General features: G+C 37.5%; 1 protein-coding gene across 5 annotated transcripts in view; it reads right to left on the minus strand.

Annotated features, from left to right (window-relative positions):
• Positions 1-2205: 2205 nt before the first annotated feature.
• ZC3H12C (zinc finger CCCH-type containing 12C) overlaps positions 2206-25472 on the minus strand; it is a 66487-nt gene continuing 43220 nt past the window's right edge. For all 5 annotated transcript variants that reach the window (XM_058545261.1, XM_058545262.1, XM_058545257.1 and 2 more), the window contains 4 exons: positions 16220-16359; positions 11042-11276; positions 8740-8846; positions 2206-8083 (listed from right to left, as the gene is read on the minus strand). In XM_058545261.1, coding sequence (XP_058401244.1) covers positions 6687-8083; positions 8740-8846; positions 11042-11276; positions 16220-16359 — 1879 coding nt within the window. In that variant the 3' untranslated portion in view covers positions 2206-6686. The remainder of the gene's footprint in view (positions 8084-8739; positions 8847-11041; positions 11277-16219; positions 16360-25472) is intronic.

Here is a 25472-nt window from a genome sequence, read left to right on the forward strand (position 1 = left end):
CACCTAGTACTTATTTTGGATATGCTGAGTTCTCTGCCAACTACACCTCAACATCAACAATCAAATCTGCTGATGGAACTGAAATAAATTACCTAAATCCATAAGATCCCAGTTAAACAGCTTAAGTGGGGGGAAAAAAAAAAGACTACTTGACAACGGCAAATAGCAATTTTAGGTAAAAAAATAACAAAAGAGCAAAAGTCTGAAAAGCAATGGTGTGTGAAAAAGTCTGCTACCTGAAAGAGAAGAGTTTCTTATACGCTGTTGTAGAACATAATATGTTCAATCATGAAGATCATGAGAGTTTCAGAATTGTGACCATATCTGAAATAGAGTATTTTCCATTCCTAAGAGGTCACAAAAGAAGGGAAATGAACCTACCTGGGGGTGGCATTAGTAAGACACTAAGCTTGATTCATGCAAGGAGAGATGCAGAACACTAGAAAGATCTATACAACAAACACCTCATCAGGTCACAGGAGGTGATGCAGGAGCCTCAAGGCAGAGCCAGCAAACAGCTTAGGTGAATCATTGATAGAAAATGATTAGAACAGTAACGTATGACTAGGTGTCTTTGGTATTTAATTGCAGTTCTCATATGAATTAATTATTGATACTGAATATGTGCTTATCCTACAGAAGACCCATATGTTATTACCCACTGGAGCCAGGCAAGCCATGGGACTAGTGAAGGGGGCTTTTATTTATTTAGCATCAGTGCTGCTGCATGAGGTCAATTTCTTCAGGAAACAAAACCAAACCACCATAAGAAAAATGCATTTTTTAATTTTTTTTCCTCAGTGGCAGAATCACATAGCTGTTTTGATATGGATTTCCAGCAGGTTTAAAATACTGCTTTTTGGAGTTGTAAAAATTCCATTACAGAAACACACAGAACAGACATAGGATAAATAGCATCAATCAGTTTATCAGATGGTTGTTCTAAACATATTCTTTGCCTTATTTTCCTATAAGAAAAGTTTGAAGGATCAAATTGCAAACTACTATCAGCATACAACTATGGTTTGGGAGAAAAAAACCTAAAAGGAAAAGATAAAATCAGTAACCCGGTTCACTTGCACTGCTATGTCTATGTCACTGCGGAAGTTTGCACGTTTGTGGGTATTCTGTATTAGCTAGGAAATTTATAATTGCAAAAAAACCAAAGGAAATCTGAAACCTATTCTTTATAAAACAAACCATTGCTCATCAATGTCTTTTTCCCTTGAGACATAAGCTGCTTTAAGAAAGGGGTCAAAAGCTATAATGGACAACAATTTGTTATTCAACTGAAATATCTGGACAGAAAATTGGCAAATTTGGTACACGGTTTAAAAAGTGAAACTTTACAAATTTATAAAAACTAAATTAAAACATGCACAGGCTTGTTTTTTTATTGTCAAATGGTCAAAACCTTAAATTGTTTTTAAATCTGAAAGACTAAGGACCTTAGGGAAAAAGCCACTCCTAACACATAACAGTTTCATTGTAACAGTAGTAGAGAGCAGCTTAACAGACGGCATTAAAGAAAAAACATTAAGTTACCATTGAAAACAGTAAACACTGTTAAAAGCTCGAGTTGTATTCCAATTTTAAGCATAACTACTTATGTGGATGGTAACGTTTAAAACTATTTAATGTTCTTATGGAAATGATATTATGATGTTAACACAATTTACAAAGCACTGTGAATGAATGTGCTAGCAGTTCGAATTTAAAGTCACACATGATCATGTTAATATTCACCAAGGATAGTCCTCAGGTGTCTACAAATATCTACACTAAAGGTCTGGACAGAGGAAGCAGAGGGACGCTTTGTTTCTTATGACGAGAGTCACAATACAGCAAGTGCGCTCACATTGTAGCTACAATTACACTAGTCACAATTTTTAATCTTACAGAATAAAGCTATAGTATGTGAAATTACAATATATATATCTTCTTTAAAACCATTTTTAAAGAAGGGCAGATCTGTCATTTGTTTAGAAGTCAAAAACCAGCAGAAAAATGTAACTGATAAATGCAGTCTTGAAAATATTTTGTGGCGAATTATATGTTAATTTTCAAAATACAACAGAATTTTTGGTCCATGAGGCCCTTAAATAACAAAAGGGTTTCCATTTATCAATAGAAATACAAAGTTCGTGAAAAAATTTCAATACTTATTAAAACATCTTTTTACAGAACGCTTTTTTTTTTGGGGGGGGGAGTTGAACACAAGAAATATCTCTAATAAATAATGGGTGTGACGAGGTAAAAAACATAAGTGAGTTAAGGTACTTTAATATGACTGTCTCACAATCTTCTTTTGAAGACCATCAATAACAGATTTTCTTTGAATGTCAAACTGAAATACAATTATTATTTCTTATATTAACATATCTCAGGATTTACTACTTAATACGCTTGCTTTTCTCCCTCTAGGGCAGGTATCAGCAAACTATGGCCCATAGGCTGGATCTGGCCTGCTGCCTGTTTCTGTAGATAAAATTTTATTGGCATGCAGCCACACCCAGTCGTTTACATACCGTCTGTGGCTTTTTTCCTGCTGTAAGGGCAGGAGTGGTTTATAGAGGCCATATGATTCTCAAAGCCTGAATTATTTACTATCTGATCCTTTACAGAAAAAGTTTGTCAACTCTTGCCTTAGGGGGTTTCCGAGACCAATCTAAAATAATGCATATATTTCTCTACGTTTATTAACACTCTGCTTTCTCTTATTCTAATGCATGTGTGTCATTCATGTATTTTATTTGTTGGTATACACCTAGGAAGCTCAACACCCTAGCCGAGCTCCCATGTTTAATCTATACGGAACATAAACCTTTTCTCTGGCCATAACCTGTTTGGTTTCAGGTCGCTCAGGAATTCTCCAGGAGTTGGATGATAATAAACTAGATCAGCCATATACTAACAGAATGGCTGGAAAACTGTGTGTCTCATTTTATCTTGAATAAGGAAGCTGGACAACAACAAAAAAAACAACAAAAATGAAATATACCTTAGGGTACGTGCCATTAAGTCAAGGGAAAAACAGCTTGTGAGTTCTCAACACACACACACACACACACACACACACACACACACATACACATCCAGAGCCACCTCCACCTATCACAAACTAACAGCTACAACATAATCAAAGAATATTTGTTTTATAAATATATTACTGTCTATATACACATAGATACATCCATAAAAGACATGTTAAATAATTATCTGTATAATCAATACTACTTTAAGTTTTTTTTGTGTTTTAAAATTACACAATTAAAATTATCAAAATAATTCTTTAAAAATACCAGGAATAAAACCAGTGAAGAGTTGCTTTCCATTTTAGTGGTTTTAAATCTTATCATTGGTCATCCAGACTCCAGAATTGGTCATCCACAACTCAAAGAAACATAGTTCAATTAAGGAAAAGTCAGCCATCAAAAGCATAACACCCTCCTATTGTTAATACTTCATAACAAATATGTATGCAGGTATGTATATATATATATTTATAAAAATGCTCTTTTTAATTATATTACATATTCTCATAAATGAATTTTCATAAAAACACAAAGTTCAAGTTTCTAACAGTATCAAATATTTTATACTGGTGTGCATTTCTTTCAAATGTTTAGGTCAATGACAAACTCTATCAGGATATAGAGATCATAAAAAGGAGACTGAAAATTTACGTACCACATGCAAGAAAGGAGAAAATACTAAGGGCCAGTATATGGCCACGTGGGTACTATTCCCTCTGTACTGAGACACAGAGACAACGAACTGGCTAATTACTGTGTCGAGTACAGTCAGCTGTCAATCATTGAGGGGCAGAATATTCCATCTGAATCCTTTCTCTTCTATCACTTGACCACTTCTGGCAGTTTCACTACTTACTAACACAGCTCTCTCCAGTTATTTGCTAGCAAGTCTGGTAAAAGATACGATTAAGGTAAAAGTCGAAGGTTTGGGATCAGCTATGGATTTAATTTAATAATGGATCCATTTACTTATTGCTTTAGATAACTAAGAATTTGCTGTCTCAAGTCTGCCAAATATCTCATTCTTAAGCTCTGAAAGCAACACTGGTGCTTCAAAAAAAGAGGGACAAACTGTCCTCTTGACATAAGAAAACTGCTATTTCTTAACTCACTATTAATTATACTGAAGAATTTCAGTGTGGGCAGTTCAGAGCTATTCACTTCGGGACAAGTGGCGACAAGCTACACTCTTTCTCCACAGTCTAAAATCCATGAAGCAATGACAAATCGTCAGCTAAAAACATTAAGAGGTCAGATTAAAGGTCTGATATACATTTCACCTAAGATCTCATTAAATCAACTTAGTAAAGTTTGGCAGAATCTTCAAATAATTAAAATGCAAAAATTAAAAAAATGGAAGCAAAACTTACACGTAGAATTTAAAAATGATTTCATACTAACAAAAAGAAGGTTTATAATATGACTAAAATAAAAGGTACTACACTTTTGTAACCCTATTTTTGGCACTGGTTTAGGCTCTACATTTAAACTTGTTCTACAGATAGTGACCGACAGAATCAGGAGAACAATTTCACGAGTGAGTAGGGTCGCTCTCAGACAGACACCACTCAGAATGGTGTGTGCGGCACCATCCAAATTATTTCTGGGTACAGATGAGGGCCACACTCACCTCAAAAACAACAGCAATAATTGTGTAGAACACCACTTTCCTGAATTAAGTTTGCTGAACACGGTTCAGATTATTGGATATGTCAATAAGCACAATGCCTTTTAGAAGCATTTACTGTAATACCCAAATCCTACTTCGTGCAACACACAGTGTCACACAAGTAGTGAAAATGTTATCCTAGTCAAAGGTGCTTGGACATTATTTTCAGGCAGCATTTTACCTTTATTTTAAGTTAAGTTCACACTAGGTAAGTTTTAGGAGAAAGAAAATGCCAATAAATTTATTTAATATATTTTAATATAAAAAACTAAGACAGACACTTTTATTTACCTAAATTGTTACTTTTATTTTCTACGCTATTCTAGACTTCAATTTTACTTTAAAAATTTGTATTTAAATAAGGGATAAAATGTTGCCCAAAAGTCTAATCATAGTTACACACTTGTGTTTTAACTAGATCTACAAATCAAATAGTTCTTATAGTTAAAAAGATACAATTTGTATCAACAGTAAAAGGTACTTTCTGGTTTTTCAGGGCTTTACTTCAAACTGGAGCATGTAGAATAATCAGAATAACCAGGCGTCTAGGCAGACTACAGAAGCAGGTCAGAATGAGTCTGTTACACTAAGTAAGATTCAAAGACTGGAGGCAAAGGCGAAGCTCTGTCAATCACACGACTGTCTGCCACTGATTGCAGTAACTATCTCCTAACTGACAAAAATGAATTCACGTCTAGCAAAACCCATGACTTTGAAACCAGAAATATCCCTTACTAATACTAGAACAGACTTTAGTCTGTATCTAAAACTACACTATTTGTGGCAAGAATCTGGCCTTAATAATATAACAGGCCCCCCAAAAAACTACCTTCAGGAAAATGGAAAATATACAGTATCTTACAAAAACTTTAAGTTACCATTTACAACTCCTCCGTCACCATATCCATAGTGCAGTATCAATAAATGTTGCATATCCTCAACACATAGAACCACCTCAGGCGAGCCTTGATAAATAGCAGGAAAGCTAAAGAGTATATTAAATATAAAAGTTGCATTGAGAATAATTAGATTCATTAAAAACAGGCAAGTACTGTGAAAGGGTTATTTTATCCAGTATTGTTGTGCCCCCAAACAAAAAGACAAACATTAAAAATACAGGTTAATGGAAATCTAGGAATTCAATTCCATCTCTACTGTCTAGAAGCACATCACAGCTAGATGACAAAGCTCTAAACTGTAACAGTTACGGCTTTTGCCTTATTCGTTAAAAAAAAAAATGGAAACAATTTTTTCCATTGATTGCATCTGCTTTCCTTTAAATCAACCATATTAAATTAACTAATTACTTAACAGAAAAAAAAATCCAAACCAAAATAAAACAATGAAAAGTGCCATATTGTAAATCATTCTAATATATACTGTTACCCATTTCAACATAAACTGGTAACTTACATTTTGTTTAAAATATAAAGTCAGTGCTGTAGTATAACTTTGTTTCTATAAATAATGATTATAGCACAAAGAAGCCCACTTTCCCCAAATAAAAATAACTTAAAAAGCTGTAAAAGATTCCAATTAAGCTTGGCTTGAAAAAACAGTTGGCTAGGTCTAGTCAAATGTCCAATATTCTGAAGGTATTCTAATTGCTTGCAATTGATAGACAAACACCAAGTTAATAAAACATGAAACAAGGATAAAAAGTGCTGCATATAAACCCCTGATGCACCAAAGATTAATATCAAAGATCACAGATACATCTAGTAAATCACACTGGAAAAATTTCCAGCCAAGGATATAGCTTTAAAAAGGAAATGTTAAAAAAAAGTTTGAATGTAAAGCAATCCTGTGAGACTTCCACTATGTGGGGCTATACATACAGATTCCATGATACAGTATTTCACATAAATGGATACTATATAACCTCCTTGCTGAGAAGGAGATCACATGTGCTATTGTAGCAAACCTCCCTCAGCATTTGAGCTGAACAGAAACTACTAAACACCACAAAGATGCATCATCTTTCAATAACCCAGCTGTGATTTCTCCACTAAAATGGCTGCAGCCAGCTGCTGGGCGTCTGTCACGTGAGGGTTTCTTTTCATGACAATTCGAACAAGGTCAGGCGGGAAGATGTTGCACAGGTTGATATAAATCTTTTCTCGGTTGTCTTGGTACCTTGGAGGATCTTGTGGCATTCCACAGTACGGTATTCGCCAAGTCGGCTCCTGCTGTTCAGGTAGGCTCTGGAAGGTGAACTGCTCGTAACATGGCTGTGTGGAGTTATCAGGCAAGGAGTAAGTCTGCCGATAGCCATACGCATCAATCCCATAACTCTGCCTATCCCAGCTTCCCAGCCCTTCCTGGCGGGAGTAAGGCTTTCTTTGTCTTGAAGGAGAAGTGTCATACAACCGAGAGTCAGAAATGCTGTCTATTCTTGTGGCCACTAAGGACCGCCCTAGGTGTGGTGGCTTCGAGTGTGCTGAACTTGGAGGAGAGGGGTAATCGCCAGGACAACTGGACCGGGCCCCCACAGTTGGGTGCTGCAGATGCATAGCCAGGTGTGGAAGAGGAGGCTTGTGATGGTACTTTGGTTCTTCATGACTGTAACTTTGCACTCTGGTTAAGGGGTCATGGAAATTTTGCAGAAAGGGTTGGGAATTAAGGCGGCTGTGAGGGTGCATGTGTTGACACTTCAAATTCTCTTCCAGTTGCGGGTCAGGAGAACTGACATAGGACCGGTCATTGTACCCCACGTATGAGTCACTGCTCCCACAGCTCATGCTCCCTTCACTGCTGCAGTCCGAAGCTACAGAACTTATCCTATAATCTGTGTCTAAGGAGAAACGCCTTTCAGGACTTCGTGGGCCTGAGATACTCAGATTTGAATATGCGTTCAACATGGAATAATATCCAATGTCAACAGGCGAGTCACATTTTGGATACTGTTCATAAGGCATTGGCGTTCCATGATTTTTGGTTGCCATCATCATTGGAGGATATTGTCCCTGGGGTCTTTGATCCTGAGGTGGGAAATGAACTCCAGCTGGAAGGCCATTGCTTAAAGATGTAGTGCTTTGGGGTTTTGCAGTAGAAGTAGCCGGTATACTAACTAAGGAAGGGACAGACCTGGTTTCCAATTTGTTTTTGGTAGGAAGCTTTTCCTCTAGGTCTTGGTAGACTTGAGTCCTTATGCTTGGATCCGATTGCCTCTTTGGAGCGCCTCGTTTGACATCAGAAGTGCTATCGGCCTTGGTGCTGCAGGGAACGCTGTTGCTCTTCACCAGTCCTCCTTCATTTGAAGTTTTGGTTGCTGTATTTCTAGACATGGCACGAAGTTCATCAGCCACTGACCGCTGAGGCTGACTGCCCCTTTCAGGATGATAATATTTGCACTTGTGTCCATAGGTACACTTCTTCCCTACGAAGAGTAAAATCCATTAGGCAAAGGAGCATACCACCAGATCCTGAAAACTCAGTCTGACTCTATTATTTTAACTTATGAAAGAAACAGAGGCAGAAATGGGAGATATGCTAAGCATTGCTCTGCTCCTTACTTTTGAGAAATGCCACCTTTCAGTCTTCCCACTTCAGTACTATCAAGAGCTTAGGTAAGAAAGTTGGTCAAATGATTAATAATCACCTCCAGAGTTTTTGGTTCATACCCGTGTCCTCAACTCCTACCTGCCTCTTCTCTCCCAGTATGACTTTATAATCAGGTAGCACATTCTGTTTTGAAGAGCAGAATGTACTGCCGTAATGTGATAAAACCATGCTAATCTGATATGTATCTAGATTTAAGAACTCTACATTTTTAGCTACCTGAAAACTAACTTCATGTATAACTAACTGAGTTTTTGGAACCATGTTTTAATTCAGGGAAATGCATCTGCATTGATCCCAACTAGGTAAAAATAATAATTTTTTCATGGCTAAGACATGTTCTTAAGTTTAATTACAATCAAAAGAACTACATCTTACGCCATCCAAAATTTACAATGTTTATTTTTATTAACAAAAGTTTAACAACATGTTGTGTTCTAAAGGTATATATTAAATACTCATAAAGAAAGTTACCGTATGGACAAGGTTGCTTTTTGTGTTCAGGAACGATAGGTTTCTTCCTCAGAAAATTATCCAGGCTTGGGCCGTGTCTGCCAAGAGGGTCATCAGGGGGCATGAATCTGTCATGGTTATAACACAAAACTGTACCTTAGTAGGAGGTTGATAACTGAATTCTAAAGACAGACTGTAAAGATTTATTTACTCTAAGGTATTTTTTTGAACTTTTAATCCAAGTATTTTGATTCAACATTTACAGGATTACAAAAATCAGTACACAAAGTTTTCTTTTCTTAATGAAAACAAAATTAAAATGTTTCAAGCTGAACTTTTATTTGTTTTAATTCAATAAGTTTTGAGACTAGTATGTTCTAATGAATTCTTCCTTCCTCTCAGTCTTGGGATTTCGTAAGGACCTGAGAAAACGATCACAAGGATGTTTTGGGAGAACTTCATCAACATCACTCTTGTGAAGAGTGAGGAGCAGCTGAGGAAGGGAAGGGAGAGGCAGCAGAAAGTAACGGGAAGACTGAAACTAATCCAGCAGCCATTATGCGCCAGATGCTGTGCACACATCATTTCATTTTATCCAAAGATTAATCTCTTGAAGTATTAGCTCCACTTTACAGATTAATACATTTTTCTAATTAGGCTTAGATGAATTAAGTTTTTTTATCTAAGTTCACATGGCAAAGTCAAGATTCAATTATATCTAACTCCATAGTCCAATCTCTTCCCATTATACTAAGGTACTTCTCGGCCAAGGTAGAAGAAATCATAAGGAAATAAACTTATTATTTTGGATGGACTGTCCAATGGAAGTAAGAATTCATGGCATGGTAATGAGAAGAAGTTATGATTGAGGAGTTCTAATACTAGTTATGTCACTATTTGAACTAGAAATAAATCAAGTATTCACCCATAAAATGTGAATAATGTATGAACTCTTAAGGGAGTGTCAATATGGATGAATAATAACAGCAATTATAGTGTTTGATATTATTATAAAAACAATATGGCAACATTAAAAGTTTAAAAATAGAAGACAAAGTCACTTAGTCCTATAATCTTAATACAATTATTTTCCACTTATGTGTTACATTTTAGTCATTTTCCTGTATGCATACATCATTTTACAAACACAAATATAATTTTATGCTTTGTCTTTTTAACATAAATATTTTTCCATGTTTCCTAATAGCCTTCATAATCATAATTCTGAACAGCTGAATAATATTCCACTGGGAGATGTATCACAATTTAACTGACTTCTCTATTATAACATTAGTTGCTTTTGAATTCTTGCAATTATAAATTATACAGAAATGAACATATGTGTATAACTCTTCTCATTCCAAGAAATGAGACTATTGGCTTGAGAGGGTATATATATTTTGAAGGCTTCTGCTAAACCATACCAGACTGTATATCAGTTTCATTACATCATTAATAATATAAGGCATATGCAAAAACATTTTTGTGAATTAAATGGGTGAAAAAATAGACTCTGTAGATTTAGTTTGCTTTTTTTTTTTTTTTTTTTTTTTGTGAGGAGATCAGCCCTGAGCTAACATCCGCCAATCCTCCTCTTTTTTTTGCTGAGGAAGACGGCCCTGGGCTAACATCGGTGCCCATCCTCCTCCACTTTATATGGGTCGCCGCCACAGCATGGCTCGCCAAAGCAGTGCGTCGGTGCGAGCCCGGGATCCGAACCAGCGAACCCCGGGCCGCCGCAGCGGAGCGCGCGCACTTAACCGCTTGCGCCACCGGGCCGGCCCCTAGTTTGCTTTTTTTGATTATCAACAGGTGAACTTTTTCCACATATTTGTAAATACACTTATTTCGTAAGAGATATGCTTCTTCATGTCATTTGTCCATTTATCAATTTACTTAATCATGACTAGAGTCCTATGTTGGTAGAACATTAAAAAAAAATCATGTATTTAAAAAATCATATATTTAAGTAAGCTATCAATGCTCTAAGTAGATTCTGAAAGGCAGGGTTCTGGGGGTCAAGAGTTCAAAATCTGCTTTCTCTGAAGGCGCAGATTCTCCCTCTGTCACTTATTACAGGTTACTCAGAGTCTTAGACAACTTGCTCTGTTACTGACTTACAGGGAAGGGCAGGGGCCTGTCACTCACACAATGACTCTGCAGTTTTCCTGGCTCCCACTGAGGGTTAGTGGGGAAATCAGTTGTTGGAAGAAACTTGTCTTAGGTCTGTCAGTGGCAAAAAGAGAGGGCTTCTGGGGCAGCTGCCAAGATGGTTATATTTCCAGGGAAGCAGTATTAAGGGAGAGTAGATGGTTTTACTTACTTGTCATTGACAAATGAATACATCAATAATCGCTCGTCTATGAACTTCTTCCATTCTGGTTTTTCATTAGCCAAATCCCTGTAGTTATCATTGGACACAATGATACCGTCCGACTCGAAAGCCAGCTTCACGATGAACCTGTCGTCGTAGCACACCACTCGCCTCCCCTGGACTCGCCGGGACGGCGTGAACACCAGAATTTTTTCCTTCTCCAGTTTACGCAGAATTTCTTGATCTGCAAGAATAATCAGGGTAGAATTTCAGGAATAAATACCTACGCAACACATACAGCAACTTCATACAATGTGAGCTTTTATAACACTTACTGGATATATGTAATGATTTAATTAAGAATTACGATTTACAGTTTGTAGATGTAGTAAATTTGTAACTCCCAATACTTTTCCTTCAGGATTTTCAATAATAAAGCCTTTAAAAATAGCCAAAAAAGTGAACTTAAAAAACATAGAGTTGAAAGCTTTAAAGACCTTTAAAAGTTTTAAAAACTTTAAAAGCAGAAAACTTAAACATGACTGAGCACATTCTGATTTTCATTACAAGAAGTTTTTGCTCCAGAGGTGGAGCCACGAGCACTAGCACTGTGAGCACAGCTTCTCAACCATTCTCAGCACAGTGCCATTCTAACAAAGCTCATCACCAAGGATGTGATGGTGGGGGAGTTTGAAAAGTAGTAGTAGAAGCAGTCGAGGTAGCAAAGGGCGGACGGTCCAAAGAGAAAGGGGGCGGTGAGGGCAGAACTGTTGCTGTGGATATGGCCACTGTGTGTTCTGTGTACTCGCCCATGAAACACGTGGTCACAAATGCCAGCATTCTGGTGCGGCTGGACTGAGTGAATGAGAGATGAGAAGTGACTATGTGGGGAAAACAGCCATACAGAGAAAAAGGATAGGTAGAGGAATGCTCATTTTGTCTGTAGTTAGCATCTTCTTACAGCACTTTGTAACTCTACTGACTTGTGTTGTGGTTTTAAAAAAATGGTGCTCGAGTTCCTATTTTGACTAATGATGAAAATTCTCTCTCAACCATCCCTTCTTCCTACTTTCGCTCCTCTACTTCCTGTCTTCCCACCATTGTAAATTCTGGCACCAAGTGCCAGGTATAAGCTGACAGATGTCATGATTAAAAAAACACAGGCTCACTACTTCTCAGTGCAGTTTCTCAATGCAGTTCCTAATTTTTCTTAAATCTCTCTCTTCAGTGGACAGTTGCTACATGCCTACTCTATGGTACGTACTGTGCCAGTGTCAGTGGCCACCAATATTAAGAATGACCTCTCCTCAAGGAGGTCTCAGTTACTGGGTTGGACAAACACGTAAACTAGGTTGTGAGTGCCACACAGAAGTGTGAGCAGGGTACGGGGAAGCGAGAATGGAAGGGCAATATGGGTCAGCCTGCTCTAACACTGGCGTCTAGACTGCACGACGTTCCTGACGGATGCGTTCATACAGAACAGAGCTTTGGTTCAGAAAAGCAGCAGACTAGAAGTGGAAGAAACGTGGGTGTCAGCATCAGCAAATCACAGAGAAACCTCAGCTTCTGTCCCTGTCTATGTAAGCTATCACAGTCTTCCTGGGCCTGTCTCTTCCTGTCCTCCAGTGCAGCTGGGAGGCTCTGAGGAGTCCACGAGTTACCACATGGAAAAGCACCTGGCACAGGGCCTGGGAAGCTCTCCGTAAATACTGTGTTCTTCCATGGAATCTTGTTTAAGATTTATGTAATTGTTGACCTCTTAAAAATCACAGAAAGCCAACACAAAATCAAAAGCCCAGTCTCAACTATAGGATTTGTCACATTGTGCTCATTTTGTGTGTTCCCCCGATAAACATTTTGAGGGGAGGTGCCCTCCCCACAATTTATCTTGGTGTCATCAGCACGCAGCACAGGAAGCACATCAGTAGATGTTCAACAAATGTCTGTGGAACGAGCCACTGAAAGATGTACATTCTGAGGTCTTCCAGTTTATTCCTGTGTTCGTGAATAATCCATGACACTATTTGTGGGACTGTTTACTCATAGATGATATGTGTGGATCATCAGGGAAGGGATTGGAGGAACAAGTGTGGAGGCCTACACTCATCATCGTCTTGCTTAGTTTGCATTTCTCTAACAGCTAATGAGTTTAAAAGGACGCTAATTGGGGTGATAACTAATAAATGATAATTAGTTGGGATACATAATCCTAACTTAAATAAATATGGGTTCAGAACAGCTAGTAAGGTAACTAAATCCCTAGTTCCTAGCACAGTACTGGATATACGGTTTAGTGCTTGCTTTTTAAATATTTGTTAAATCAATGGAAGACTGGCAAAAGCGCTAGTCTGAATCTATTATCTGAGAACTTTAAAATATTTCTTATCAAGTTTCTCTTTTGGTACAGTAAAAACATACTGGACTCTTCAATTTACCTGGTATTATCTGGTTGAGGGTTTTGGTCAAGAGAATTCTTACCCTAGGGGAGAAAACACCTAACAACCTCTGACAACAGTAACCTGTACATTGACTGTTCCAGAGACCAGGCACGCTGGGACTCTCAAAATTAAACCCAACCACGCCTCACACCAGGTATTATCTTTTCCCTTCTTCTTGATCCCATAGTGCTTTTACGCTGAAGCAGCTTTCCAGTTATTTATATGTTTAGATATTTTTTCTTTTTCAGTTTTTTTTTCTCCCTGATTATTAAAGTATCATGTTCCCTGTAAAAAATTAGGAAAGTAAGAAAAAGTACTAAGAAGTAGGGAGAAATAAGATCTTATAAATCCATGACCTAGAGGGAATTACTGTTAATATTTTGGTATATTTCCTTTTAGTCATTTTCTGTGTACTGTTTTCTTTCCATTGTTGATGTGTGTGTGTGTGTGTGTGTATACATGTATGTATATGTGTGTATACACACACAAACAATAATAAAACCTGCCTTTTATGTAAAAAAGCACTTCCTCAGATCACTAAGGATCTAAATATTCTAAGACATATTCTATCATATCGATATATACTAATTTATTGAGCCATTCTTCTAATGAATGTATGGTTTGTTTCCATTTCTTTTCTATTATGAGTAATACTGTGCTGAACGTCTTTGTGGTCATAAATCTTTCCTGTACCTCTGCTTATCTTCTGGGGAATTATTCCTAGAAGGGGAACTAGTAGGTGTGAGTATTAACATTATAAGATCAAACTATTTTCCAGAAAGGCTGTAACCATTTATGTTTCCACAGCAGTGTAGGAGGAACCCCCTCAGGGCATTGAGTACTATCACTTTTTTAATCTCTGCTAATTTGATGGGTGAAAAATAACAATTGTTTAAAAGTGCATTTCTTTAATTACTAACGAGGTTGAACGGTTTTTTCTCTTGTTTGGCACCTGCATTCTCCTGTGAGCTGTCTGTTCCTACCATGTCACCATTTATACACTGGGGAGAGCTTTGTGCTTGTTTTATCAATGTGCATGACCTCTCTATATGTTAAGGACATGGATTCTTTGTTTATTTGTTGTATTTTTTTCTTAGGCAAATAAAAAAATTTCTCATTTTTAAGAAAGTTTTCCAAACTACAGAAGTTTAAATTTTGATGCTATTAAATCTATCTTTTCCGGGCCGGCCCTGTGGCTTAGCGGTTAAGTACATGCACTCCGCTGCTGGTGGCCCGGGTTCGGATCCCGGGCGCGCACCGACGCACCGCTTCTCCGGCCATGCTGAGGCCGTGTCCCACACACAGCAACTAGAAGGATGTGCAGCTATGACATACAATTATCTACTGGGGCTTTGGGGGGAAAAAAATAAATAAATAAAATCTTAAAAAAAAAAAAATCTATCTTTTCCTTCATAATTTCTTCTAAAAAGTTTAAATTTAGAAAGGTCTTCTCCAGCCGTTCAAAGACTATTTATAGTCTCTAATGGTTTGATTCTGACAATTAATTCTTCAGCCATCTGGAATTTATTGTTATATGGCAAAAGATAATGATCTAAATATGTATACTTTCCCCAAAGAGTTATCCACTGTCTTGGTACCACTGGTTGCATTATGCCCACCTCTCCCATTTTACAGTTTATATAGGCTAGGGTCTGATTCCACCGTAACTTGCTTATCTATTCTTATGCTAGTTTCATGATTTAATGATTATAGACAAAAATAAAGTCTTAAAATAATCTTCTCCTCAGGTACATGGTAGGTGGTCTCTCCATTTGTTTTTGATTTGCAAAGTGCTGTAGTTTCTTCACACAGATCCCTCAGTTTTTGTGAATTTTGGAGATGGAGAGAAGGGTGAGAATGGTTGGATGCTGACTGAGAATCACTTAACTTGAGCAAAATGCTCAGCAACAATAATTAACAGTTACAGAGGACATCTTTGCCTGAAACTCCTACATTTAAAAATTACAAAAAATGCAAAATACAGATACTTCATTGGGATCAAGTCATTTTGTTCTACTTGACACCAGATAGCATACCCCCAGGGTCTCACAGGTCTTTTTTTTTGTGTGTGTGTGAGAAAGATCAGCCCTGTGCTAACATCTGCCAATTCCCCTCTCTTTTTGCTGAGGAAGACTGGCCCTGGGCTGAGATCCACGCCCATCTTCCTCCACTTTATATGGGACGCCACCACAGCATGGCTTGACAAGCGGTGCATCGGTGCGTGCCCGGGATCCGAACAGATGAACCCTGGGCTGCGGCAGCGGAGCGCAGACTTAACCGCTTGTGACACTGGGCCAGCCCCCTCACAGGTCTTTTTTGATCTGCAGTCACTAAAATTCAATTGTCACCTAGTCTAATTTCATACAGCAGATGAGAAAATTGGGGCACAAAGAGGTGCAGTGGGTTGCTCCAAGTCACACGGCTAGCAAATGGCAAAGCCAGAATTTGAATCTAGGTCTCCTGACTCCAAGCATGTCTCTAAAGGTCATAATTTTACAAAGTTTGAAGTAAAAAGTTTCCAAATTAAAAAAAAAAAGCAACTGGCTTATGTAGCAAGGATTACTGTTTAATTAACATAATCAGATAGTTAAACCCAAAAATAACTTTAATATTCCACCCGAGAGAATGTGGCAGTCTACAGACTGAGTAAACAGAAGCAGATTAACATTATTCTGTGAAATACCTGACTGTGCCAGATACCTGCATAGGTATAGATGGAAGCTAAGAACAGAGAGCTAACAGGGCTTACCTGTAATGAGAGCATCAGGGCGGGATTGCTCTTTTCTCCAAGCGGGAACAAAAACTGTAATATCTTTGTGGCCTCTTTCCAAAAACCAATCCACGGCCAATTTTATTCCTCGGCAGGAAAATACTTCTTTGTTTCCATGGCTGAAAGATTATTTTAGAACACATAACACACCACAAAAGCTAAATTCAACTTAATTAATTCAAGTTTATAAACCGAAATGATCACATAATTACAACAGTAATAGGAGATTTCAAATTTAAGATGGAGTTGTATAGGTTAGAGAAACATTAAGATAACCTAGGAGTTGAAAATGTCAGAAAAAAACTTTAAAATTAGGATAATTACTGTGTGGAGAATAAAGGAAAGTGAGTTTTCAAATGTAAAGTTGTAAAGGTTAACTAGTCAGAAAGATACAAGCTCTTTTTGATCAGGATAGGGAAGAAAGGAAGGGGCCTAAGCCACAGCAAGAATAATTTCAAATTATTCTATAAAGTCAAATGTAAAAAAAAAAGTCACACACAAAAAAAATCTGTAAAAACAGTGGAATGGCATACTTAACAGTTTCCAAAAACTTTTCCTTCTCAAGAGTTCTTATGTGTATATTTCAATCCAATGATGAAGTAATGCACAAAACTGATCAGATGACCAATGTAAAACTACATACACACATGCACTAAAAGGAAAAACATGTTCACAATGCTTAATCTCATACAAGAAACACTTTCCATGTCCTTCAGTGAAAAGACACCTGGTTTCTGTTTAACAATATTGTGTTGGACAAGGATTAATGATGACAAAAGAGCATTCAAAATTGGATTAGCGGTCTTAATGCCTAAAAGAAAATACTCAACGAAAAGTGTAGTCATTCAATAAATATTTATCTAGTTCCAGGCTCTGCTTGTGCACTTTAACCTAATAATTCAAAACAACACTTATTCTAACGTCTTTAAAGAAACAGTCTCCTACTTTGAATGCAATAATTACGTTCTTTTTTACAGTTTGAGCTCTAAAGGCTCCATTTCTCATCTGTAATGGAGATAGATATTCTTTACTTCCTGGGGCTAAGGAGGGCTGAATGAAATAAGCTAAGTAAACGTTTTGTTAATTTTTAGCACAAAACATGAGGTATATTAATATATTGTTCTAGTGGTCCCCTGGAAGCACTAGAACCATCTAAATATAGATAATCATTTTAAGGACAAAACAGAAATAGATCAGCTTGCTTTGTTGATATTGAAGGCTACAAATGAAAACCACAGAGACTGTTTATATTCCATGGACCCATTCTAATGGTCCGGGGCAAGATTAGAGGTGAAATCAGATGCACTGGAAGTTGCAAAGAAAGGGATAAGGGAAAGGGGAGTTTGAGGTCACATTTTCTAGGTAAGAAAGCCTACCCCATAGCTTCACCAATGCCCCAGCAAATCATACAAAGTGATGTCAGGTTTCATGGAGAATACTGAAATTTAATCAGTCTTCTGAAAAACCAAAGAAACTGATGATATCATCTCTTGAGAGAATACATATATGCCAACTATTCTTAAATACACAAACTCAACTTGCTAAAACCTAACTATATTTTTATTTTGCGTGAATGCTTTGAAATCTAAGTGTATTATGCTTTTCTAGTCATTAATGACATTTGGTCTACTGAGACTTGAGCACTTAACTGCTTCTGGCTCTAAAGAGAGGACTGCATAAGCATTTTCTTCCTGGTGACTTCATTTGGTAAGGGCAACTGTCACATTTTACTGTAGGAACAGAAGATTCCATCTTCTCTTTAAAGAACTTTCATAAAATGTGTGTAAACAGCAAACCATTTACAACCATGGGACAAAGATTCTATGGATGCTAAAACAGGATACTGTACCATGTAATACTGACAATAAAGGCTGTTCTCATTATTTTCCCCTTTTCCTCCGCCCCACAACCCCCCACTCCCAAGGCAGGAAAGAAACCTCACAGGGAGAAAACAAGCTAGAGGATGAAAGGTGCCCCACTGTGAATGGTAAACAGAAACATAGAAAGAGCCTCGCTTTCTGAGCAGATGGACCCACATCTATCTCTGATCTTATTATTTGAGAAGATATAACCCCCCCAATTAGTTTAAGAAACTATAGTCAAGGGTTCTGTTATTTGCAGTTAAACACATCCTTAACTGCTACATTAGTCATACCATAAATCAAAAGAAAACTGATAAATCTATTAATACCAGAAAAAAATATATTTTAAGCCAAAAACATTATTAGGGATAAAGAAGTTATTACATAATAGTAAAAGGGTAACAACTCACAGGAAAGCTACAATAATTGTAAACTTAGTCTTCATATGAGTAATGCAAAAGATCACAGGATTACTAGAAGAAATGAACAAGTTATACTAATTGACAGATGAAGCAGAAAATATTTAGTAAGAATATAGATGACTGGAACAATCAGTTACAAGTTTGATCTAATGGACATACACAAAACCCTGTACAAAATTAGAGAAGAGAAAATCTTTTCAAGCACACATGGAAGATTTATAAAATTGGCTGTGTACTAGGCCACAGAACAGATTTCAAAAGACATCAGGAATTTGTATCATACAGACAACATTCTTTGACAATATGTTACTATACTGAAGATATAAGGTTCTAGTTCAAAAATTAGTGTTGTTATAAATCAGAAAACCAATTTAAATTTTTAATTTAAAAAATGATCCCATTTGCCATAGTAACAAAATTCAACAAATCTACAGAAGAAAAGATATGCAAAAGCTTTATACAGAAAACAAAACTTGAAAACCTGTATTAAAGGGCATTAGAAAAGACCTAAGTGAAAGGAACCATGTACCATTTTCATAGTTGGTAACACTCAATTTATGAAGACAGCAATTCTCAAATTAATCTATAAGAGAACTGCAATTCCAACAAAAATCCTCAAAGGTTGTTTTATGGAGCTTGAGAAGCTGATCCTAAGACTAACATGGAAAAACAAAAAGCCAAGAATAGTTAAGCAATTTTGAAGAACAAAAGAGCAGGGACGTCCCTACAAGCTATCAATACTTAGTAACTAACATTACAGAACTTCAGTCAGCGTTATATTGGTACAGGCAAAGATTAAAAAATAGAAAATAGGTAACAGAAAAGTGAGCCTAAGGTGATACACACACACACACTCACACACTTCAGTATAAATGATAAAAGTGTCATTAAAAATCAATGAAGAAAAGATGGACCATTTAACAAATGGTACTAGGGCAATTGGTTATTTCTATGTAAAAAAACTGTATTTTTATTTCATACCATACACAAAACCAAATTGTAGACAGATCAAATTGTAGACATTTAAATATGAAAAGAAATATTGTAAAACTTTTAGAAGAAATTATAGGAGACATTCATATCAGGATGGGAAAAGACTTCTTAAAGAAGACATGCAACCTCATGCTGTCAAGGGAAACACTGATACATTTGAGCACATAGAACTTCTGTATACAAAAGGTCCCACAAACAAAATAAAAATGCCATAGACTGGGAGAAGGTATTGCAACATACAGGACCAACCAAAAGGCTAGGCCTCAGAATACATAAAGTATTCCTATACATCGAGAAGAGTAACCAGTTATTTTTTTTTTTTAAGGCAAATGATATGAACAGTGAACTCACAGAAGAGGAAACCCAAATGACCAACAAACATATGAAGAGATGCTCAGTAGTGAAGAAATGCAAATTAAAGCCAAAATGAGACACCACTTCACACTCATCAAATTGGAAAAAATAAAGTCTGCAAACACCAGATGTTGTCAAGGATGTGTGAAAGTAGGAACTCATACATTACAGGTGGGAGTGTGAATTGGTATAACTATTCAGGAGAGCAATTTGGCAACACTTTATGAAGTCGAAGGCGTGCTTTCTCTAAAACATAGTAATTCCACATCCAGGTATAGTAAAACCCCACAGTAACTTGAAATCAGATTTACTGCAATTAGCAGTTGGCTTTCATCCTTGGCGCAGCCTTCGCACTCACATGGGGGCAGGCTAATGTCTTATCTTCCACAGGGGGAGGGAAAAGAAGGCAAGTGGGGATGTGTGGGGTGGGTCCCTGAGTCTCCAATAGTTTCCCAGCCAATCTTCTGATCAGGCCAAAGAAATGAATGCTAACTAGGAAATCCTTGGAATGGCTCCTGTTGTATTAGAAGTACCCGTCAGCTACCAAGGCCCAGAATCATCCCCAGCAATAATAAAGCCTGAGCAGACAACTACCAGGTGGCTCTAAACTGCAGCTGGGACTTCCACAGACTAGGAGAGGTTGTGGGAGATTGACCTGCATCTAACCTTAGAAGCATGTTGAAGGATGTGACTAATCATATGTGCTGGATGCAATATAAGGGCAACTGTAGGAGGTTCTGATCAAGAATTATACAAACAGAGTAAGCCTGATAAAAAATTGCGAAAAATTGGATGTCAGAGTGAGCGCAATGTAGCTACTGGTGCAAATTAACTATCTGTTGAGTGTTTACTAAAAAAGTAGGATGATGTTTAAGAACTGTAGCTTTAATTCCATATAAATAGAGAAGAAAATTCATTATAGTTCTGTAGCCACTTACAGGCTATATTTGCATGTATTCAGGGTTTTTTCTTCTCAGTAATAAAAATAGCTAATTTTATATTTATGAATTAGTATGTTCCTTTGGGTCTCGATTCCTTTTTTATTTCAGCAGTTTGGCAGTTAAGATGGTATACCTCAAGTGAGTCCTTCTGCTGTGAATGTGCTGGAAGATTTGTGGCCACCTTTGATTAGGTAAGAGACCCAGAACGTTTGCTAAAAAGTGTTCCTTTGACTACTTTGGCTCAGTGTGATTGGGTTCCCAAGGAAAATTCTAAACCTTCACTGCAAATTTTGAGTTCCTATTGGGCAAAATGGGTAATACAGCCTCAAAAGTCACATGTGATTCACCATTGGCTTTGATGGTAGAAAAATACAAGAAGCCTGCCAGCAGGTCTCTTTCTTAAAAGGCTTATTTGACTCTATCACGTTTGGAATAGGCATACTTATAAAAATCCTGCTTTACAATGGCCAGAGGAAGGCTCATTTGAAACTGACAAGTGGGTATATTTACAGAGATTTTTAGAAAAACTCTATTTAAAATAAAGGGATTATTGGTATCTCTGGATCTCAGGAATTAAATGAAGGAATGAACTAGACAGCCATAAAGAATGAATTAAGAAACTGAAGGAAGAGATTAAGAAACTGAAAGCCCCTTTCTCTTTCTTTAGGTTCTCAACCCTTCCCTGCTGTCGCTCCTTCTGCTCCCTCTACTCCCTTTCACCCTTCTTTGCCTCAATCTGGGACCTAGAAGAAGGAGATGGTGATTTCTTGGATGGAAGGTTCCCCATGGCTTTAGGATCTGGGGATAAGTCTCCTTTGGAAGAAGGAGAATTGCCAGCCTTGTCGAATGCTCAGAGTCCACCTCCAAGACTCCCTCTACACTCAACATACAAAACGTACAAAACGTAGCTGGGGAAGCAGAAATGATTAAGAGGAAGGAACAAGGAGTCTGAGAATTTGGATAAGAGACTGTCCTAGAATTAAGGCATCAGGTTGGCAAATGGTTGCCTGGAAAACCTGGAAGGAAAGAAGAAACAAAAGGAGTCAGGCTACTAAACAGCAAGAGACTGAAACTATAGTGCCACACAAACCAATTTACTTTTCATCTCAATGTCAGGAAAATCAGCCCTACTCCTTTGGAGCTCCAGGGACTCGAACGCCTTTTAGAAGTTATTCAGGACTGCTGGGTGATCACATGTGGTAAGAGTATAAATGCCCTTTTTCCCAGCTGATATTATCTATCTTAAGAGTTATTTTCCAGCGCTCTGGAAGGATCTGCAAAAACGTGCCAAGGTGCTCTACAGCATGTTTTCAGTCCACAGCCCGGTGCCTGAAGATGGAGACTGGTGGCTGCATGACTGTTGCCTCTAGATGACTCTGCTTGACAAATGGAACAGGCATGATGGGGCAAAAGATGACCCCCTCACCAGGAGGCCTCAGGCACCTCCTCCACCCAGTCAGGCTGCTCCTCATGCCTGGGACATCCACTGCGAGACACTGCTGACGGCAGTCTTTGACAACGTTCTGTAAAAGATGACTTGGGAGAAGCTGCAGTGCTGTGACTGGATGTGGCCCCCACCGATTTTCATCAGTGACCCGCTGAGGCATTTTCTAAATTAAGGGGGATGGATTCAGGGGCAGATCAGAATAGACCCTTAATCCTCTCCACTTTTTTTGTGGTAGCCTTGTTGCTAGAATTCAAGCACAAGTAAGAGAAAAGGTATTTGGATGGCAAGGATAGATAGTTTCTTAGGTACTGGCAACAGCAATCCAGTTTTGGGCAAAAATGGAGAAGGGTGAAGACAAAAACAAACCACGCGGTGTTACCTGCCCAGTTGAAATTACTCGTGAAGGGAGCAAACCCTTTTCTGGGACTACCAACGAACAGGATAGGACTCCCTAATGAAAAGTCAGTGTGTCACTATTGTTGGAGGATGGGACACTGGGAAAAGGAGTGCTGAAAGAGACTGAGGAGGATGCGAGGGTGCAACCTGGGAAGCTAGACTACCTCCATCAGGAGACTCTGCCTCCCAGGGAAACCAGACAGGAAATAACTGGAAAATGGTGCAAAATAATGAGCAAAATTGACATAGGGGAACCTCAGAGCTGGGCTTGGGAAAACCTTATGTCCGGTGTCTTTCTCCTGCCTTAACCTTTTCTTGTCCTTTCTTGTGGATGCTGGAGCCATGCATTCTGCAATTTCTGCTGACTTTTCCCATTTCACCCAGACCCAGAAAAACATACAAGTTGTGGGTATCTCTGGACAACCTTCTACCTGTTCTTTCTCCTCTGAGGGTCCTGAGCAAATATGTCCTCTGTTAGAGGAAAATGCCTCTCTCTTGTCTCTAAATGCTGTTAATCTGTTGGGAAGAGACCTGCTGTATAAACTAAGGGCTACCATATTCTGTACTCCAGGTAGAGTACTTTTGAAGCTCCTGGGAGACAAGGCACCTGAGTTAGTGAATATGTGCTTATCTCCACTGACAGCAAGTATGTGCTGGGGGTCTGCCATGCTATGGGCTAAATTTTGAAGAAGAGAAGCTTTCTATCATCACTAGCAACTAATATACCACATGGGAAACTAACTGCTGACTTATTAGAGTCATTGCAACTTCCCCAACAGAGTTCTATAAATCATTGTAGGGCTTATACCAGACAATAAGATGAAATTAACTTGCAGACCAAGCTGTGAAAAGGGCTACTAAGTTTGGAGTTGGGCAAGTGAAGCCTCATTATTTCTATCCTGGGACTCCTACTCATAGTTTCAGACATATGCAACTCCCTATGAACTAGAAATTGGAAACCAAGGGGAGCTAAAACAAACACAGATTATCTTGACAAACATATTCTTCATAAGACTTTGCCTATCATAACTTTTCCTTACTCCATAAATTCACTTTGTCTCATATCTAATGGGATTATCTTTAATTTATTCATATATACCACCGTACCAAATTTGAAAAGCACATAAATTCTACTTTTCTGTCTTCAACAGATGGACAATTCCATAAGCAGTCAAGATAATATGATGTTTGCTATATCTTATAACAATACTATACATACTTCTCACTGAAGAGTTAAAGTACACTTGCTTATTAATGTGCCATTAAATTAGTCGCCTATGATAGTTAATAGATTATAAAAGTGTATCTTGTAGAGAAGAAGATGCAGAGAAGAATTCAGGGAACCACATATTTTAACGCAGTTTGCCTCAATACGGGACCTAGAAAACCAGGACAATGGGCCAACCGTTCCATCTGCCATATCTAGGAAAAATAATTTCATATATTACACTTTCTTAAGTTATATATATACATATCATTAACTAGGTTAACCACAGGATAGAAAGAGTTATTTTAGAATTATAACTGTTATCTTGCAGTGGTAGACATAAGGAGTAGTTGAAAACACACAGAGAAACCTAAAATGGGAATGAAGGCATCTATTAAAGGGGACTGCCACTTTTTAATTCTTTCCATGGAACTGAAAAAAAAAAAAATAAAGGAGAACAAAGAGTCTCTTTTCAATTATCTTTTTATTTACTCAAATTTGATTTTGCTATAGTTTGAGTATTTGCTTGGAATTAACATATTACTTACAAGGCTTGGAAAAGAGCCTTGGAAATCATAGGTGATTTTTATTTTCTTATTTTCTAAAATTTATATAATAAGCATATGATTTATATGATCAAAGAAAAGCTATTCTTAAAAAGTCTTTCCATAACTCGTCTAAAATCTAATTATAAAAATTATACCTACAACGGCATGTTTAGTACTAACAATAAATTAGCACTATTAATTACTAGAATAGTATTAGTACTACGACTACTAATACTAGTACTACTACTAAACAAAGATGGCTCTTCATAAGTGGGCCAACACAGTGAAAACAACACTGTCTTTGGAATTAGACATGAGTTGAAGTATTTTCTTTACCACTTTTCTGTGTGAGTGACCTTGGGCAAGTTACTTATTCTGAACCTTAATTTTCTCCCATTTAAAATAGAGATAATCCCACCTCCTTTACAGGGTAATAAGAACTGAACATGGTAATGCCCATAAAGCACCTGGCAGAGTGCCTGGCACACAGGAGGCTTCAACAAACACTAGTTCCTTTACTTTCTCATGTTCCTTTAGAACTAATTTTTAGAAAACGGAAAAAAGCTTGCTTTGGAACGAAAATGAAACCAATAAAATAAATCTTTAATGGCCTTAATCTCATCATTGATAGTAAACTGTGATTTTTAGAGGAATATGTTTGATATGTGGAGATCACTAAACAGTTTTAGTTTTTAAAAGAAACCAAAAAGAGATCAAGGTAATCAGGGACTCAAAAAGAATTGATTACTCTCCTATAAGCTTCTATATATCATCTTTTACTTAAATTAAAAACTCGACCTATAAGCTTGCTATACCTTCCACTGGATGAGTCAAGTATGATTATAAAACTTCTACGATTTTACTGGGTCACTACACCAAGGCACTTATAATGATAAGGACACCAAGTTAGCAGGGTTTGTCTGTAAAGTGCCTACGATGAAAAATATGAGTAAAATGTATCCTTCTACACTAGAAACCACTGAATCTTTAGTACCAAAGTCCTTCAAGTTTACATATAGTTAGCTTTATTACAGGAAGTCAGGGTGCACTGGATGTTAATTA

This window comes from Diceros bicornis, chromosome 7, assembly GCF_020826845.1.
Source record: "Diceros bicornis minor isolate mBicDic1 chromosome 7, mDicBic1.mat.cur, whole genome shotgun sequence".
Taxonomy (NCBI): domain Eukaryota; kingdom Metazoa; phylum Chordata; class Mammalia; order Perissodactyla; family Rhinocerotidae; genus Diceros; species Diceros bicornis.